This window comes from Pleurodeles waltl, chromosome 7 (genome assembly GCF_031143425.1).
Source record: "Pleurodeles waltl isolate 20211129_DDA chromosome 7, aPleWal1.hap1.20221129, whole genome shotgun sequence".
Taxonomy (NCBI): Eukaryota; Metazoa; Chordata; class Amphibia; order Caudata; family Salamandridae; genus Pleurodeles; species Pleurodeles waltl.
Genome location: NC_090446.1, coordinates 1,324,713,028 through 1,324,732,917, shown reverse-complemented (window position 1 = coordinate 1,324,732,917; position 19,890 = coordinate 1,324,713,028). Strand labels below are relative to the sequence as shown.

General features: G+C 44.3%; 1 protein-coding gene across 1 annotated transcript in view; it reads left to right on the top strand.

Annotated features, from left to right (window-relative positions):
* PRKCG (protein kinase C gamma) overlaps window positions 1-19,890 on the top strand; it is a 758,936-nt gene that overhangs the window by 679,012 nt on the left and 60,034 nt on the right. Inside the window, exon 10 of the mRNA XM_069200667.1 lies at window positions 13,251-13,400. Within this exon, the coding sequence (XP_069056768.1) occupies window positions 13,251-13,400 (150 nt within the window). The remainder of the gene's footprint in view (window positions 1-13,250; window positions 13,401-19,890) is intronic.

The following is a 19,890-nucleotide window of genomic DNA, read 5'->3' as shown; positions in this document are numbered from 1 at the left end:
GCACTTGAGCAGGAGCTATAGATTGGATTTTGGGACCACAGACTTTGAACACATGAGGTCAGCAGGCATGAAGACGCACCTTAGAGAATTGCTGCAGAGTGCACAAGTGTGGAGGTGCTTAGACAAATGGGAAAGCAGGTGGGCGAAGAAAAAGGAAAAGAAGAAAGACAGTGTCCCAGAGCACAAGGAGAAAAGACCACAAAGTAGTGATGCGGTAACCATGTTACCAATGAGGGAGACAGCAGGGGGAAAATTAGTACATGTACCGTGGCACAGAAGTGACATTCAGTCTTTTACGGATGATTTTCCCAAACTGAGAGAGAAACCGATTGAATGGTATCAACAGACTGATAGGTTTGTGAAGCTTGCAAAATGTCTTTGGGAAGACCTGAACACCCTCTTTGAGATTGTGGTTCCGGCAGATTTGTGGGAAGAATGCAAAAGAGCTGTAGGTTGGCCGACAAGTGAACCAGAGAGAGACAGGGATACGGGTGCACCATCACCTATGGTGATGAGCTTGTACCACAAGGTGATTGAGCACTTGAAGACGAAGGTCGCCGCGAAAAATGTGGATTGGCAGAAGATTGATCGAACTGCCCAAGAGGCTAAAGAGTCGATTCATGGTTACTATGAGAGGTTGTTGAAGGCGTTCAAGAACTACAGTGGCACGGAAACAATAGAGGCGAAGGACATGCTTCATTTTGTGTTCAGATTTATGGAAGGGCTGAGACCAGAGATAAGTCAGATGATAAAGACGCACTTGATTTGTTGGCAGTCGAAACCGATTGATGAGGTGTTGAATTATGCGAAATACTGTAGTGACGAGATTGAGGTGAAACAGAAAAGGTTGAAAGAGAAGGTGATGATGATGCAGCTTAAAGCAGCTCAGACAGGTTTGCAAGGGTTGCAAGGGTTCCAACAGCAGATACTGCAACTGCAGCCGCAGCCGCAGGGAAATATGGTGTTTCAGCCACAGGCGAGAGGCAGAGGCAGAGGAGGTTTTGTAAATAATGGTCCGGATTTGAACACTGTTGTGACTCCGAATGGTATGCAGGCAATGAAAAGGGTGATGCAGTGTCACGCGTGCGGAATCGTCGGACATTGGAAACGCGAGTGCCCGATGATGGTGCAGGAAGGTGCAGGTGTTGGTCAGCAAAACAATGATGTCAATGCATTTCAGACGATGAGGGGACCGAAAATGAGAGGTCCAAACCCAAATTTTCAGACCATAAATCAGCTGCAAGGATTACAGCCTATGCAGCCGCAGCAGATGCAAATGCCCCGTATGCAGATGACACAAATGCAGCCGATGCAGCAGCAGTTACCCATGGTACCTAATCAGCAAATGCAAATACCTTTGGCACCAATGAATCAGCCGCAAGTGATGGTTCGTCCACAGGTCTCGAGTCAGGTGATGAATACAAATGGCACAGTACAACAGTTCCCATTACACAGTGAGAGTGGAATAAACAATGTATGGGAGAGTGAAAGTTCAGATGAGGAGGGAAATTGTGTGCTTGCAGCATCCTTGGAAGTTGATCAAAAGGGTCCATATGTAGAGGGAAAAGTTATGGGTCATCGTGTTTCATTCTTGGTGGACACAGGAGCCACACGTTCAACTGTTAGGAGCATTGAAGTCCCAAATTTGCCACTCTCAGGGAGAACAGTTCAAGTGGTGGGAGTAGCAAACAGGTACCTGACGAACCCAATCACAGATCCAGTGCCAATCAGCATTGGTAACTACCAAGGGTTACATAATTTTGTGGTATGTGACTCAAGCCCGATAGCACTGTTAGGGAGAGACCTATTGTGCAAATTGGGATGTTCGATTATGTGCTCGTACGATGGAATCAGAATTCAGACAAGCAGTGATGGGGAAGACGAGGACAGTGTAGAAGGGGACGAGATGGAAGTTGTCGATGAAAAATATCCTCTGATTAACCTTCTTCCGATGATAACTGAAGAAGATATTCCAGCTGAATTACGGGAAACAGTCGGAAAGGAAGTGTGGGATATGACAGGAAAAGAGGTGGGATTGGTGAAAGGAGTGGAACCAGTGAAAGTGACAGTAAAGCCCAATGTAACCTTTCCTCAGACCCCACAATACCACATGGCACAAGACACCCTCATGAAAGTCGCCCAACTAATTGACGAATTCGTTAAACAGGGAGTACTGAAAGAAGTGTTGAGCAGCCCATGTAATTCACCAATCATGGGACTAATAAAGCCGAGTGGAAAGGTCCGAATAGTGCAGGACTTGAGGAAAATAAATGACATCATAGTCAAATGCTGCCCTGTAGTACCGAATCCAGCTGTGATAATGTTCCAAGTCCCTTGCGATGCCGAGTGGTTCTCAGTCATCGACTTGTCACAAGCATTCTTTTCAGTGCCTCTTCATGAGGACAGCCAATTTCTCTTTTGTTTCAAATTCTTAGACAGAGTTTACAGTTGGTGTCGAACTCCTCAAGGGTTTTCTGAGTCACCGTCCATTTTCAATCAGATACTAAAGAAAGACTTGGAAGCGTTAGAATTGCCATTCGAGTCAGTCCTAGTACAGTACATTGATGACTTACTGATTGCAGCTAAGACAGAAAGTGGCTGCACAGCCGATACCATTGCCCTACTGAATCATTTGGGAAAGAATGGACACAAGGTGTCTCCTTCAAAGTTGCAGTTCTGTCAGAAGAAAGTGAAATACTTGGGTCACCAAATAGAGAAAGGGTCACGGAGAATAATGAAGGAAAGAATAACAAGTGTACTTCAAATGAGTCCACCAAAGACAAGGAGGGAGGTGAGGAAGTTTTTGGGGATGGTGAGCTACTGTCGCCAGTGGATTCCCAACTTTTCGACTCTAGCAAAGCCTTTGCTGAAATTGACCCAGAATGATGCCTTGGATGAAATTGAGCTGAAAGGAGATGAGATGGATGCTTTTGTCGAATTGAAAGAATGCATGTGCAGGGCTCCAGCTTTAGGTATGCCTGATTACACAAAGCCTTTCACATTGTTTTGTCATGAACGTGATGCATGTTCTCTGTCTGTCTTGACCCAAGCCCATGGTGGCGTAAACAGACCAGTAGCGTATTTTTCAGCTACTTTGGATCCGGTCGCAGCAGCACTCCCAGGGTGTTTGCGCGCCGTAGCAGCAGTTGGTATCAGCCTCACTCAGAGTGAAGGAATAGTGATGGGACATCCATTAACAGTCATGGTCCCTCACTCAGTTGAGATACTTTTGACCCGCTCCCGAACACAACACATGACTGGAGCAAGACTCACAAGGTATGAAACAATAATTCTGGGCTCACCGAATGTGCAGCTGAAAAGGTGCACTACGTTGAATCCAGCAACCTTGCTTCCCGGTGAAAATGCTGAAATTGAGAACGCTGAAGACGTCGAGCATGACTGCCTTCAGGTGACTGAATTTTGCACAAAACCCCGACCTGACATCAAAGATACTAAGCTTGATGAAAATGACCAAATTATTTTTGTTGATGGGTCATGCTTAAGAGATGCATTGGGAATATTGAAAGCAGGATATGCTGTATGTACTGTAACAGGTGTCCTGGAAGCGTCCTGGCTTCAAGGAGTCTATTCTGCACAAGTAGCAGAACTTGTAGCCCTTACAAGAGCATGTCAACTGTCTGCACTGATGAAGGTTACCATTTACACTGATAGTCAGTATGGGTTTGGAATCGTGCACGACTTTGGGCAACTATGGTCACAGAGAGGTTTTCTGACTTCTTCAGGGTCGCCAGTGAAAAACGGGGAAAGAATAAGGGAATTGTTACACGCCATTCAAATGCCAGCCGAAATTGCAGTGGTAAAGTGTAGTGCTCATACAAAAGGACAGGACTATGTTTCCTTGGGGAACGCATATGCAGATCAAGTCGCAAGATTTTGTGCCTTGAACTGTATATTGCTTAGGGATGAATGGAATTCAATAAGTGAGCCAGAGCTCGAACCAGCTGAAGCATTTGCTTTGAAGGTCGTGGATACAATAGATGAATTAAAAGAATTACAGAATAGCGTCAGGGAGGATGAAAAAGATTCCTGGATTAAGTCACAATGCACAAAGAGACCAGATGACGTATGGGTTTCAATTGAGGGAAAATTAGTCTTACCAAATTGTCTCTTATCGCAGCTAGCGCGGTTCTATCATGGGCAAGCTCACCTAGGGAGAGATGCCATGATAAGATTGTTCAAAACTGATTGGTTTAACCCCAGATTTCGTCAAGCTGCAGAAGCAGTTTGCCATCGATGTGTCATATGTCAGCAGATGAACCCAGGGAAGGGAACGGTTGTGAACGCGAGCCACATTGGCAGGGCCAGTGGCCCGTTTAGTAGGATGCAGATGGACTTCATTGAGATGCCTGTGCATGGAGGTCTAAAGTATGTGTTGGTGATTGTGTGCATTTTTAGTCACTGGATTGAAGCATACCCCACACGTAGAAATGACAGCCTTACAGTTGCAAAACTATTGTTGAGAGAGTTAATACCACGTTTCGGATTCCCGATCTCTTTAGAATCAGATAGGGGAAGTCACTTCAATAACGAGGTGATAAAGTTACTCTGCGACGCGCTGAACATTGAGCAAAAACTGCATTGTAGCTATCGCCCTGAAGCATCAGGACTGGTGGAGCAAATGAATGGTACACTGAAATCGAGAATGGCGAAAATATATGCATCGACAAATTTGAAATGGCCTGACGCATTGCCTTTGGTGTTAATGTCAATGAGAAACACCCCCGACAGAAAGACTGGATTGTCCCCGCACGAAATTCTCATGGGCAGGGCCATGAGACTGCCTGCAGTTCCCGCAAACGCGCTTTTGAATATTACAGATGATATGGTGTTAGACTACTGCAAAGGTCTGGCTGACGTGGTTCGCTCTTTCTCTCACCAGGTGGAAGCAACCACCTTGCCACCGATCCAAGGTCCAGGACACACACTGAAAGCAGGTGACTGGGTCGTGATAAAGAAGAACGTGAGGAAGTCGTGTCTGGAACCCCGTTGGAAAGGCCCTTTCCAAGTGATCCTGACAACCACTATCGCTGTGAAGTGTGCGGGGGTTCCCAACTGGATTCACGCCAGTCACACAAAGAAAGTGTTGTGTCCCACAGATGAGGAAGTTGAAGCGCTGAAACTGCCAGTTCCTGATAATAAGGTACCGAGCGCTGAGACAGAGCCAAACAGAACTGAAAGTGAACAGGCAGAAATAGTCGAGAGAGAAATATTCTCTGAAGACGAAGTAACAGACTCACTTGGGGAAGACCAAGGAGAAACCTCAGACAGCGACGAAGAAGCTGAAGGCAACAAAGAGCCTGAAGCAGCTGAAGGAAACCAAGAGCCTGAAGCAGCTGAAAGTGACAAAGAGCCTGACGAAAGCAACGGTGACGAAGGGCTCGAAAGAGGTGAAAAAGCAGGAGAGCCTGATCAGAGGAGGGCTTTCCCAGAAGCAGACGGTACAGATAAAGAAAAGGAAAACGTGATTGACTCCTCAGGAGGAGGGGACAAAACAGAACAGAACCAAACTATTCAAACTTCTTCAGAAGAGATCGCAGGTCCATCAAATGGACACAGTGCAAAGAAAAGACAAAGTAGATCGCCAGTAAAATTAGGAACTGGAGAAAAACTGAATGACGAAGGGCCAAGAGTGAAAGAGAAAAGAAAAGAAGTGTCTGTCGTGGTACCAACCTCAAGTGAAGGGAAAGACTTGACCAAAGAGGAAAGTACCAGTGAGGCAGAGTTAAAGAGAGAGGCAAAATTGAAAAGGAAAAGGATACCGAACAGGAGATATTCCGGTCCAGAATGGGCATATGTAGTCCATGACGATTGGACTGACGAATTTGTATCTCTTAGTCTCGAGAACGAAGAAGAAGAGATACCAATAGAAAAGAAAAGTTTTATGGACACTGTAGATTGAAAAGCTGGTAAATGACATTGCTTGCTATAATATAACGTGATACAACCAGCTGAGACATTGCTAAACCGGATGAGACATTTGCTAATTTGATAAAACTTTGAAAACCTGATTGACTCTTAAACACGATTTGAGACAACGTGCCACCTGAAAGAAAAAAAAAAAAAAAAAAAAAAGAGAGAGTGAGTTATTGAAATTTGAAAAAAAAAAAAAAAAAAAAAAAGGACTGAGTTATTGCCGAATTGAGACAAATGCTGCTAACCGATAAGTGACTTGGCTCCAGAAGAAGACTGTGTGAACATTGCGCTCGTTCAGCTTTGTAACTGAATTGCTAAAATCGTTTCTTTTATAGGTGCTTCTAGCTTTCTGATTCTATACAGATCATGACGCAAAACAGTAGAAAGAAATATTGTAAATATGCGTGTATAGGCTTGGTAATTGCATGTGTACTAATAATAATGGTGATAGTGCTTGGAATGCATGGTAAGGGTGAGAATGAGAAAATTGATGCTTCTACTTTTGCTCCTGTTACTGTCACTGAACTAACTGCATTGAAAAGACTAGAATTAGATGAGAGACACTTGCATGATAAAAAGGAGCTTTCGTATAATGTTTTCTATCGCTTGCTAACAGAATATGTTGAGACTATGGATGCGAAAGATTGTTATGTGTGTACACAGATACCGACATCGGTAACGGAAGGAGTGACTTATCACCACATGCCTCTTACATATGGGATTACATGTAGTATAGTGACTTCTAGATTTTATGGTCAGACTAACATACAGTACTTTTACTCAAATTATGATGTTACTTTTGCATATGTTCCTATAATCATGCAGCTTAGCCAGATTGCTAAAGATTGGGATGCTAAAATAATGAGGGAATTTTTCGAGCCAATGCTACCTTTTGAAACGGCTCACGCTCATAGGGAGAATCTTACCTGCTCGCTATCTGCAGTAGAAATAAGCTTTTTAGATCGCACAGATGATAGAAGGGCACACATGAATGCGAAATTAGAAAAGGAGTTACATAAGAGGACTTCAGTAGATAATTATGATTTTGCAGCAATAAAGACACAAGGGAGAATAGCTTTAGATGCTTGGCATGTAGGGAAATTTTGTATATATCGAGGTGAATCTTATTATGACAACATTTTTGTAGGAGCGAGTGAATGTAAACATACGTTTATCTTTAAAGCCAAATGGACATTCATGCTGAACGGACTTGACCCTGTCATACCAGGTGTGTATTACATTTGTGGGCATAATGCCTATTATCGTCTTCCAAAAGGATGGTGGGGGAGATGTTATTTGGGTATAGTGTTCCCAAAGGTTTATCAACTGGATGACCTATCGATGATTCCAAAGACATCTGGATCCCATCGTATCCAGAAAAGAGAGACCGCAGCTGCTGTGGTAGGAGATATATTTGGAGCCATGATTCCTTCATTGGGAGTTGTGTTGAATTCCATCAAAATAAGAAAGTTGTCTACTATAGTGAATAACATGTTGACAAAGTTTTCAGGTGCTATAATCCTGATAGATGCTGAACTTGCAGCGGAAAGAGCTATGACTCTTCAAAACAGGCTTGCCTTAGACATCCTTTTAGCAAAGGATGGCGGCGTTTGCAAAATGCTTGGTGCACGACACTGTTGCACGTATATTCCAGATAATAGTGTGAAGATTAAAACAATGCTTGCTAACCTAACAAAAGAGAGTGCAGATTTGAAGGAATTGAAAGAACCAGGAGTGTGGGAGAAAGTTGGAAAGGGAATTGCGTCAGTGGGAAGTTGGCTTGGTGGCATTTGGAATGGAACCTTGCTAAAAATAATACAGGGAATTCTAATAGTTCTAATATGCATATTTGGAATTTGGGGAATAAAAAGGGGAATAATAATGATTATGGAAAGAATTAAAAGAAGGAAGGAAGAGAAAATGATGAAAAGAATGGCAGAAGAATACAAAGCAAGAACAAGGGGAACTAAAAGGCAGAGAGAACTGACAGAATTTTAATGGAATAAAATTTGTGGGCATGGTTTTGTGTGATGACAAGTAGTCATCAGAGGAGGGATTGATGAAGCTGAAACGAAGGTTTTACATTTATTAGTGCTTAAACGTAGTACTGCAATAATCGAGTGTGACTTTAACCGAACTAATAAAGATTGTACGGGGACAAATGTGCCCTCAGAGTAGTTTGCCAACATTTATAAGCGTGCTTCATATAACGTGATGTATTAGAATCGTGCTAATTTGACATAACCGTAAGCGTGTGCCATGATTTGCTTGTTAGAAATGTTTTAGTTTAGCATGACTTTAATGGAGGCTTTGGCCTAGTTGCCGCGTCTCACGATTTAGATGCTCGTATTTTTCCACTGTGCTAATAAACGTGTATTTTTGCTTGAAGCTGTACTTTTCCAGTGAGACCGTTCACATGCTTATCTTAAGGTTTCCTGCCAGCCTGGCATCTTTCTTCTTCACTCCAAGGTCAATCTGCAGGTGCAGACAATGGACGCTCGGAAAATGAGTTAATTGGTATAAAATGTTTCAACTTGCGTACCCGTCTCCAAGGATAATGTATGCCTAAGTAAAAGCTTGAGAACTGTTGTTTTTGATTGGACAATTTGAAGCTAACCTATGAACCCTCCAATGGAAGACCCTACTGGATTTGGACTGTTGTCTATTTAAACCAGGTGCACGAGAGGAAAGTAGCCATTACCAGCCATTATAGCCATTACCTGCCATCGCACCCAGCAGCCATTCGTCATCTTTGATGTGTGACGCCATTTTGAGAGACTTTGATGCTTTCTCTAATCGAGAGAAAGAGACTTTAAGTAATTCTCGCCCTAGAGACTTTAACTTTGATTTGCCCCTTGCATGAAGTAATAGTTGTCCTTTTATCTTGCCGCCGTGAGGCAATTGCCCCGTCCACCCTGCCCCTTTGCCCCGTCCCATGCTGATCGGAAACCGATACCTGTGAGACGAAGGCTTCCTTGAATGCTGATTGAATTTGGTAAATATGAAAGGAAATTGTACAATTGCATTGTGTTCTCTTTTTAGGTAACCAACTGCTGATTTTGGATAAGAGCCCTAGTTAGGAGTTTTCCAAATTAATGTTGCTAAATCGTTTTCGCATGAAGACCCACATGCTGATGCTAATTTGAGGTTAGATGAGGATTCATTTGATGCACGATGCAATTTGAGACCTTGTTATGCTGACTAAATGTATGCAATTAGCCCATTACAGATTGTAGTTTTAGTGGTCTGCGTTGCCATCATAGAAGGCATTGTTATTCAAATGCTGCATAGATTGCATCTGTTTCGCCGTTATGGACAGCTATTAATGTTCATTTACATATATCATTTGGTGTTGAGACACATCTACATTGTGCTAGCTTTGTTAATATAGGGAAATAAATTCATTAACTTTGCATAAACTGGTGTGGTTATTCATGACCGAAAGGTTATGGTTTCGCCGAAATGTATTCTGGATTAATTGTGAAGTGTTATGTTGGTCAAGGTATTGCTTATGTTCGTTATTGATTATCGATTATTGATTTGATTGATTACTTCCGGGTAAGAAGAGTCCCACTTGGTCAAAAGATTCATCGTCCTAAGAGCGTTCAGATACAGGTAATTTATTAGGTACTCAACGCTCTATCACTAGTTGCAGGATGACTCCCCCAGAAGGGCAGGACTTTCTGTACTAGAGTACAGGTGCATGAAGGAAATTTTCAAGGGAAGGGACTGGTGTTCTTCTCCTGAGTGGGGTTGGGGGTTTGGCAGGTGCACATGTTGCTTTAAGACAGTGCCAGTGAGTTGGGAGTGGGCTGCCCCATGCAGATTTGGGGACTATACCTGAAGACAGGGAAAAGCACAATGGGTGGGTGTAGGAAAGTATCCTCTTTCTAGCTTGGTTACTCCCACTTTTGGCCTGTTTGTTGGTGTGTGTTTGACTGTATCTGCTGGAATCCTGCTAATCAGGACCCCTGTAGTTATGCTTTCTCCCTTAAATTTGGTTGTTGGTTACTTTTATCACAGTATTTCACCCACAATTGGCACACTGGTGACCCCTTATAAGTCCCTAATATATGGTACCTAGGCACCCAGGGTATTGGGGTTCCAGGGGATCCCTATGGGCTGCAGCATATGTTTTGAAACACATAGGGAGCCCATGCAAAGGCTTCTGCAGGACTGCCATTGCAGCCTGCGTGAAAAGGTGCACGCACCCTTTCACTGCCATTTTTCACTACACCAGGTCACTTATAAGTCACACCTATGGTAGGCCCTCTAGCCCAGAGGGCAGGGTGCAAGGTACCTGTTTGTGAGGGCACCCCTGCACCAGTAGAGGTGTCCCCACAAACTCCAGGCCCATTTTCACAGACTTCGTGAGTGCGGGGACGCCATTTTATGCGTGTACTGGACATAGGTCAATACCGATGTGCAGCTACCTAATGGTAATTCCGAACATAGGCATGTTTGTTATCAAACATGTTGGAATCATACCCCAAGGCTGTTGCAAGCATTGGTTGTATGATTCAATGCACTCTGGGAGCTTAGAAGAACCCCAGTATCGTCATTTCATCCTTCTGAGGGTTTCCAGGCAGGCCAAGTTACTGCCACCTTCCAGACAGGTTTCTGCCCTCCTGTTGCTTGAGAAGCTCAATCCCAGGAAGGCAGAACAAAGGATTTCCTTTGGGAGATGGGTGTTACACCCTCTCCCTTTGGAAATAGGTGTTACATGCTGGGGAGGGGTGGCCTCCCCAAGCCACTGGCAATGCTTTGAAGGGCACATTTGGTGCCCACCTTGCACAGACCAGTCTACACCGGTTCAGGGACCCCCAGTCCCTGCTCTGGCATGAAACTGGACAAAGGAATGGGGAGTGACCACTCCCCTGTCTATCACCACCCCAGGGGTGGTGCTCAGAGCTCCTCCAGAGGGTCACCAGGTTTTGCCATCTTGGATTCAAGGTTGGCAGGGAACTCTGGGAGCATCTGAGTGGCTAGTGCCAGCAGGTGACATCCGAGCCCTTCCCTGATAGGTGCTTACCTGGTTAGGTGACCGATCCCTCTTTTCAGGGCCATTTAGGGTCTCTTCTTTGGGTGGTTCCACAGATTCGGATTGCAAGACTCCAGCAGGAATCCTCTGCACTCTTCACTTCAACTTCTCACTGAAGCAACTACATCTGGACTCTTCAGGACCCTACAAGTTGCAACAAAGAAGCACCAAGCGTCCTGCAACATTGTATCTCTGGCTCCTGCCAGCAACTGCAACAGTTACCCGGTCGTACATCCGCTGGAGACAGCCCGTCTTCAGCCTGCATCCGAAGGAAGAAGGAATCTCCCTTGGAGGTAGAGTCACCCCCCTGCTTGTGCAGGCACCAACTGCAACGATGACTCGCTACATGGATCCCCTCTCCTGCTGAGCTGTGTGGATCCTGCATCACGGGTGGTAGACTGAAGTGGGCACGATGGTCCTCTCTTCCAGCTGTCCAACTTTGGTAGAGGTAGGACCTTACCTTCCCATGCAAGACAGTACCCCCATGCACTGTATCATTTGCAGCTGCCAAGGCTTGTTGCCATCCTTCCTCCAAGTTCTTCATGCAACTTGAAGCTCTGGTCCCCAGCACTCCATCCTGCGATGCACAGCTTCCTGAGTGGTTCCACGGCAGCGTGGGAGCCTTTGTCATAGTGCTGCATGGGCCTCTTTTGCAACTCATTTGTCCCCATCCTGTGGGACTCCTGTGTGCGCTGCCTGGTCTTCTTTGGGCTTCCTGTACTGCTGAGGGCCCCCTTTGACTCCCCCTCCTGGGTAGAGTTGACCAGGTCCTTCCTGGGCCCCGGCAGCTCCATTTTCCGCTAACCGCGAGCTTTGCATGGGCCAAGGCTTGTTGCGGATTCTGACGACACAAACCTGACTTCAGTCCTCCCTCCAGCATGGGCCATCACCTGCATCTTCCAGGAACCCGACTCTATCTTCTTGGCTGCAGTGCTGACTCTTCTTCCTCATCCGTGGTTCACTTCTTGCACCTTCCTCCTGGTGGGTTGGGGCTCCTGCTCTTCATGGACTCTCCTGTGCTTCTTGGACTTGGTCCCCTCTTTCCACAGGTCCTCTGCTCCAAGAATCCACTGTTGGTGTCTTGCAGTCTCTTCTGGGTTTTGCAATATTCTTCTGTTCTTCTTTCTGTGTGTTCTAGGAAACTTACTTTGATTTACTCCTGCTTTCCTGGCCACTGGGGTGGGTTCTGGTACTTAACTTTGGGCTTTCTAAGTACTCCCAGCTCCACTCTACATACCTGCCTAGGTCGGAGACCGACTTTAGCATTCCACTTTCTCAGTAAATGGTTTGTGCTTCCCCTAGGCCCATTTCTAACTATTGTGATTTTTACTAATAGCACTGTTTTTTAACTGTTATTATGCTTATTTCTGCATACAAGTGTACATAATTTGTGTATTAGTTACCTCCTAAGGGAGTATAGCCTCTATGGTATTTTTGCTATTTGTGTCACCAAAATAAAGTACCTTTAGGCCCTTATTTATACTTTTTTTAGCGCCGCGTTTGCGCCGCTTTTTGACGCAAAAACAGCGCAAACCTGTAAGCTTGCGCCGTTTTTGCGTCAAAAAGCGCCGCAAATGCGGCGCTAAAAAAGTATAAATATGGGCCTTAGTTTTTTAACACTGAGTGTTTTCTTTCATGTGTGTGAGTACTGTGTGACTACAGTGGTATTGCATGAGCTTTGCAGGTCTCCTACAAAAGCCTTGGCTGCTCATCCACAGCTACATTTAGAGAGACTGGCTTCTAGACACTTCCTACACTACACTAATAAGGGATAACTGGACCTGGTATAGGTACCCACTACACTCCAGGCTAGCCTCCTACAGTGGGGCAGAAGAGGCATTACAGATTGGAACTCTTAGGCAAGACTGCTCCTATGTGATGGTAGTGCACCCACAGCCCCCTCTGGAAATGGTGTCTTGATGTGGAAAAGGGACGTCAAAACTGCACCTGTTTGAAATAAATAAATAAAGCCATGAATACATACATACATACATACATAAATAAATAAATAAATAAATAAATAAAAGCTTTGCGCATTCCACACTCCCTGAAGCCGACAAAGATTGCGGAAAAAGCCTCCCTATACGTTCACTGTGTGCAGATTGTCTGGGTGTTAGTAAAATATGTGTCAATCTATTCAAAAATGTACTTTGTGCCAATCTATTTTCCCTAACCCTGCACAAAGCAGTATTGCACAGTTAGTTGTGAATACTATGCTTTGAGGATCTTCTGAGCATTCACTGATATCTGATGTATTTGTTTTTGTTTCTTACAGAAAGTGAGGAGGGGTCCTATTCACAGCCACAGCCCGAGTCCGAGCCCCAGCCCCACCGATTCAAAACGAGTGAGCTTCTTTGGCACCAGCCGCTTCCACATCTCAGACTTCAACTTCCTCATGGTGCTCGGAAAAGGCAGCTTTGGAAAAGTAAGGAATGCTGGGATTGGCAGGAAACACCGTGTGCCACATCTATAGCATTACAGGAAGTGCATGCATGCAACAGCGCACAACATTCAGAACGTTGCCACCAGCCACTGCAGTGTTGCAGGTCATAACATTAGGCAGGGAATGAGACACTATTCTGTGCCAGATCTACATCACCACCTTTGGCATAGGTCATTGCGTGGTGTCAACTTAATAACGGTATCATAGTAACACTGTGTGGTCAGACACATCATCAGCATCATTGTAATATACGTATAACATGGTACACTAGAAGTGACCAGTGTAACAGGGCTCTAGAGCCTGCCTACTGCCAAGTCATGGGTTTACCACAGGAAGAATGCGCTGTAATGCGCCATCTCATAGATTTAACCCGGGATTGCTGCACTCGTCTGTGGCAAATCCCAGAAATGCTGAACACACACTGCGCTCCTTGACATTGATAGTAGAAATGGAACATTAAGCGTGGCACTTTCTGACTTATAATGTTCGAGAAAACAACCTTATTATAAGAATACAGCATCCTCATCAAGGTGTGCCAACACACAGAATTACTCTGGAACACCACTCTTGAGATTGCCTAGACTTAGAATTGCCATGTAACACTGCACTCTGGCTTGCCAAGTCATTGAATTACCATAGAAACACCACTCTGTAGACAGGACCACTGGAAAACTCACTTCTGCATCAGCTGTTTTTCCTGTGTAACTGTCGCCTCACCACAATAAGGACATAACATGTTTTCTGGTGCATACTTTGCACATTTCAACAAAAACAATAGTTTCTAGATGAAAATTATCAAACAGTATTACAATTTCTTCACATACGTGGAACACTGCACCCAAGACCCAAATGATTTCAGTGCTGGTTATTGTCCAGGACAATTTGACAGCTGGGCAAGCGCACTTCAAAGATGCTTAGGCCCATATTTATACTTTTTAGCGCCGCATTTGTGTCATTTTTTGTGTATTTTTTTTTACGCAAAAGTGGCGCAAACTTACAAAATACCATTGTATTTTGTAAGTTTGCGCCGCTTTTGCGTCAAAATTTTTTTCCAATGCGGCGCTAAAAAAGCATAAATATGGGCCTTAGTGTGTCTACCTGGCCTGTCCAACCTTAATCCTCCAGCTGTCAGACAGTCTTCCTGTCTCTACATCTTTATCTTCCTACCTTTATAGACCACACCTATGTACCTTTGCCCTCTCTTTTTCAACTCTCTCTACCTCTTCTGTTTCCATATGTCTCTCACTCCTCCACCTCTCTACATCTCCCTTGGCCTTCTCTCGTCCACATCACTTTCTCCCCATCATTTCTGTCCTTCACATCCCAACACTACGTCACTTCTTGCTACCCCACCTCTCTCTCCCTCTCTCTAACGTCTCAGTTTATCTCACCATTCACTCATTCTCATTTCTCTCACTCTACTCGTTCCTTCTACTCCACCTGTCTCACTACGATACTCCTTTCTTGCTGCATCTTACTCTCCCTCTTTTTCTTTCTCATTGTCTCCTCTTTCTCTCTCGGCACCTCCTTCTCTATTTCAACTCATCCTCCCTCCCTCACTCCTTACTCGACCCCTCTTTTCATACATATCCGTAGTTCACCTTTGTTTCTACATTTCCCCTTCAATCCCCTCTTTTTTTGCCTTATATTCATCTCTTTCTAAACCCCACCTTTATCTCTCTACTTCACCTCTTTTCTTTATACACCACATCTCACCCACCTTTCCCTCCCTCTCTCTCTCTTTCTCTAAAGCTGTATTTACAGCAGTACCTTTATTCCTCTACTTACCTCCTACTGCTCCTACCTCTCTGTGTTTTTGCCTTTGGCTATCTAACCTTGCTTTCTTTAATTTGTGTGTCTCCCTACCTTTTTCTATCTCCCTTTCATCTCACTACGTTCAGCTCCTTACCTCTCTGTCCTCACCCTTTTCATTTTCCTCACTCAGCCAATTTGGAGGTCACTGTCAAGCCAGAGAACTGTGACTATAGAAATGGAGGGCAGTTTCACCCCATGGAATAGTGAAAACCCTCCAATGAGTGCTCTGATAATCAATGCTGCTGGGACAATGCAAGTTGTGAATCGAGATTTATTTCTGAATAATAATATGGAACAATCAAAGCGACTCTTTTAGGTGTTATGTGCATATATCGTATCTTAATATTATACACTGATCTGTTACACATGCGCCAATACACCCTACCATGTCTTTCCTACAATGAGAGGAGCAGGCTGATTAAGCACTGAAAATCTTGAAAAATAAATAGTTCCTGTTAACCTCTTAACCAAAGTTAACAGAGCACATTCCACTGCTGTTTCGTTTCATTTTTCATTTCATTTCACTGCTCTATTCAAGCATTTAAATGTGACAATTATTTGAAGATAGTATAAACATTCACCTCCAAATGATGGACTGGGGAAGAGCTTTCAGTTGCCTAAGGAAGAAAATATTAAAGTGCTTGAAAGTAGTTTAAACTGGACATATAGAGGTTTGTTTTCAACAGTAGGCGACATTGTCGTTGTTGTTTCAATGCGTGTTAATTTAGAAGAATAATGATATAATGCTGCAGAATGTGCAGATATTTTATCTTTACTCTCATGACATGCAGCATATGTAACATTTTCTTATCACATAACTTGCCATGAGCACAACATTTTTACAGGAAAAATATGTAGCAAATGAACCACCAACACTGCTTCAATCCAAATATTTAGTACCTTGAACAGCAGTGATTTATGTTGAAGGAATAGTTGGGAAAGTGCTCAGAGGGGCTGCTGCTTACCTTTCGTAAGGTCTCTCCTCTAACGAGACTGCTGGATTTGGGATGGCAGGACCTCTGCTTGTAGGTGACTGTCACTCCCACACCAGTTGGCAGCTGTCGGCCCAACCCTCCCAGCCCTCTAGCAGCACCTCACACAAACCCAAACGGTAAAGGTGATTTGTGGCAGCCTAGTGCATGGAACTCTGAAAAAACCTCAGGCAAATCGCGTGAACCAGCCTTACCCTTTACACACACATAGGCAAGAAACAAGATGCTGGATAGTTTTCAATACATTTATTGAAAAGACTGTAGTCTACGACAAAAGGCATGAGCTGCAATGATTAGGATTATTTGGAATAACAAAATTAGGACTGTAAAAATCAGAGATGTAAATATAACCACCCCAACATAATCTGTTGAATCAATACATTATGCTTACAAATATTCTGCGATATCGTTAATACCCTTGAATGCAACCTGCAGGTCCAACCCTCGTCCCCTCCCACCATGATCAATGTTCCATTGCTTTCCAGCTGGATCTGTGCCTCTGCAAATACCAACACATCCAGCCATCCATCCTGTGAGACTACTGCACAAAACTGTTCCAAAGATTAGCATTACCAGAGGAATAGTGCACTGCCATGGAAATATTTCCCTATGGCAAAATATACAATGTAGCAATATCCACTGCAGGGTGCCAAATCATAGCAGAGCCATTCACATATCCCACCACAGTATGCCACACCCAGAAGATGATCAGGAGACTATTTGACTATGGTAGACTTTACAATCCCTGAAGCAATATCCACAGCAGGGTGCCACATCATAGCATTGCCATTTACACATGGCACCACAGTATGCCACACCCAGAAGATTAGCATGAGACTATTTCACTACAGCAGACCATACAATCACTGAAGCAATATCCACAGCAGGGTGGCCAACCATAGCAGCACCATTCGCTCATGGCCCCACCGTGTGCCACGCCCAGAGCATTATCATGAGAATATTTCACAATGGCAGACCATACAATCACTGAAGCAATATCCACAGCAGGTGCCACATCATAGCAGTGCCATTCACACATGGCACTGCAGAGTGGCAACCCATGGTAATTCATATTTACCTGTTAAACTACAAAGTAGCATGTCATCCGGCTGCCACCGATGCACTGCAGGACAGTGACCCATGTGATTGCACCCCCCCGTCCCCCCGTGAATACTGCCCTTCATGCCCACTGCCTGTGGAGAGGCTGCGTCCTCATGAGGAGCTGTCTGGGGTGAGACCTTTATCAGCCCTTAGTGCATCCCTGCATGGGTTAATGAAGTGCCGCTGTGAGCTCCTTCTCTGTTAATTCCTCTCACCCCAGCGTTGTCAGTTTTTCTCTCCCAGGCCCGGTCTTTAGCTCAGCAGGCTGCGGCTGTGCGTTGTACCTGACGCTGAGAGTCCAGCAGCCATCTCTAGCTTGCCTAATTGCTTTTCAGCAGAGACACGATTTGTAATTTCAGCCTGCAACTTCTCACGCGCCCCCCTCATCTAGCTGTTCCTTCCTAGCATTACGGCGGCACTTCTCTGCTTTCTGAAATGGAAATTGATGGTTTTGGCAAGTGGATGTTTAAAATGCCTGTTCCTGTGTCCTGGTATTAACTCTGAGATGAGGGCTGTATAAAGGACCAGGAAGTGTAGGTAGGAAAATATTTCTCTTTCTTCTGTTTTCCATCTTATGTTCCACCTTTCGATGGCGCTGGGTGTGGCTGCTTTTCTTCCTACATGTTCTTGGTTCTATGTTCTGTGCCTTCATGCTGGCAAATTTCGAGTTGTTATTTTCCCCTTTGTGTCTATTCCCAATAGACAAGTACACTATTTATTTCCTTTCTTCCTTCTTGTGCTCATTCCCCTTCCTTGTTTCTATCCCTTTCTCTTATTCTTTCTCTTCCCGCAACCCATTCTCGTTTTCCTTGGCTTTCCCTCTTGCCCTTGTATTTTCCCTCTTCCTCTCTCGGCCTCTCCATTTCCTATTCCATTTCTACTTCTCTCCTACAGGTTCTCTTCCCCTTCTGTCATCTTCCTTCCTCAGCTTCCTTTCTTCTTTCATTACTTTTCTTCCGCTCTTGGTCTCTTCCTACCTGGCCTTCACACTATACCCCCCACCAGCTCGGGGTGTGAAACGTGATTGCATTTTTAGATCCTCTGTGGGAAGGCAAGGCTGAGCTTTGGCCTGCATGGCTGGGCCCAGAGGGGTGCATGGTGCTGTGGGTATTCAGATCATGCAGCAGTCTCCTTCCAAGCTGGCTGTCTGACTCCAAAGAAAATTACCTTTAGTTATTGTTTCTAAGTCACCTGTGTTTATCCTCTCTGTAAGTCTCTTCCTTCTTTCTCCACCTCGCATTTCTCAACACTCTTCACAAGGTTAAGATGGACCATGCAAAATGCACTGACTCACACCCTAGGACATTTAAGGAGATGAAGAGTGGGTGCAAGAATCTGCAGGGAAGGCTGTTGAGATTTATAATGAGAAAAGAATGAACATTTCTAACATGGTTAAAATGTCATCTAGAACCTAACACCCTTGTATCTACTTCTGTGTGCTACATTATAAGAGCACGAAAGGCAAAGCAACTTGCAGTCTAGAGTTTCTTAGCAAGCAAAGATGCACTGCATACCAACGTGACCTCAAAGGCTCTTTTTATTAGCAAAGTTATGAATACAGTGTTCCTTCCAAAGGGCAAACACATGCTGCCGTCTTCCTCTGGGGTTCAGCCGGACTCTGCTTTATCAGCTTCAGGCAAGTATAGTATCTGGGAAGTAGGAAGGGAAGTGGGGTGGCAGTAGGTGGGTCTGTCTCTTCAGAATCCCGTGCGATAATCTGAGGAAGGACCCCCTCCTGACAAGTGGTCAAGGGGCGGTCCTTATATGCTAAATCTTATCAGAAATTGGCATTTCTGACGTAAGTTTAAGAATGCCTGACATAGATCATGTGCATCAAGGTGTGTGTCCCATGTATTTACTTTTGAACATATATTGTAAAAGGGCCTCAATTCAGACTACGCTATTTCAACTTTATTGTGGTATTTGTTTTTACTTAACCTTGACATGGTGAAGAGTAAACATTTAACCTAGATGAATGTTGCATCAGGTGTTGCATCTATGTCATTAGTCAAATGACTTGACTCTGATAGTTCTTAGAAAGATACGGTCACACAACATCTGCATCAAATGGCAGACATGACAATTATTCTACACAAATGTGTGTAAGATTTAGAAGATGGTGAATTCCATTATCCAAGATGGAGTCGGGATCTACTTAAAATGGAGTTGGACCTTAGGGAGCTTTATGTCACAATAAGCATCTGAGAAAAAGGCCATTATAAATGAGCCAGTGCCTTCAAATGTGGCACCTGGTAGGAGCTCACCTGTGGGCGATTTAGGTGAGCTGGCTGGGGACCAGGGTGTAAAGTCACTGTGGGTGGAGTATTCCTTCGTGGAGTGCTATTTTGGCATAGGGCAAACCTGTGGGTTGTTCCCACTTAAAACCACAGCTGTAGTTAACATTTTACTGCATTTTGATCACCATCTTCTTCTATCTCTGCAGCATTTCCTCCATGTCACACTAGATGTTTGTGAAATTCGCGTACATTTTATTCATGAAATTACATAACATTTCAGGAAGGTTACATGAAATTACTGTTAATTATGTAAAATGCAAATCAGCC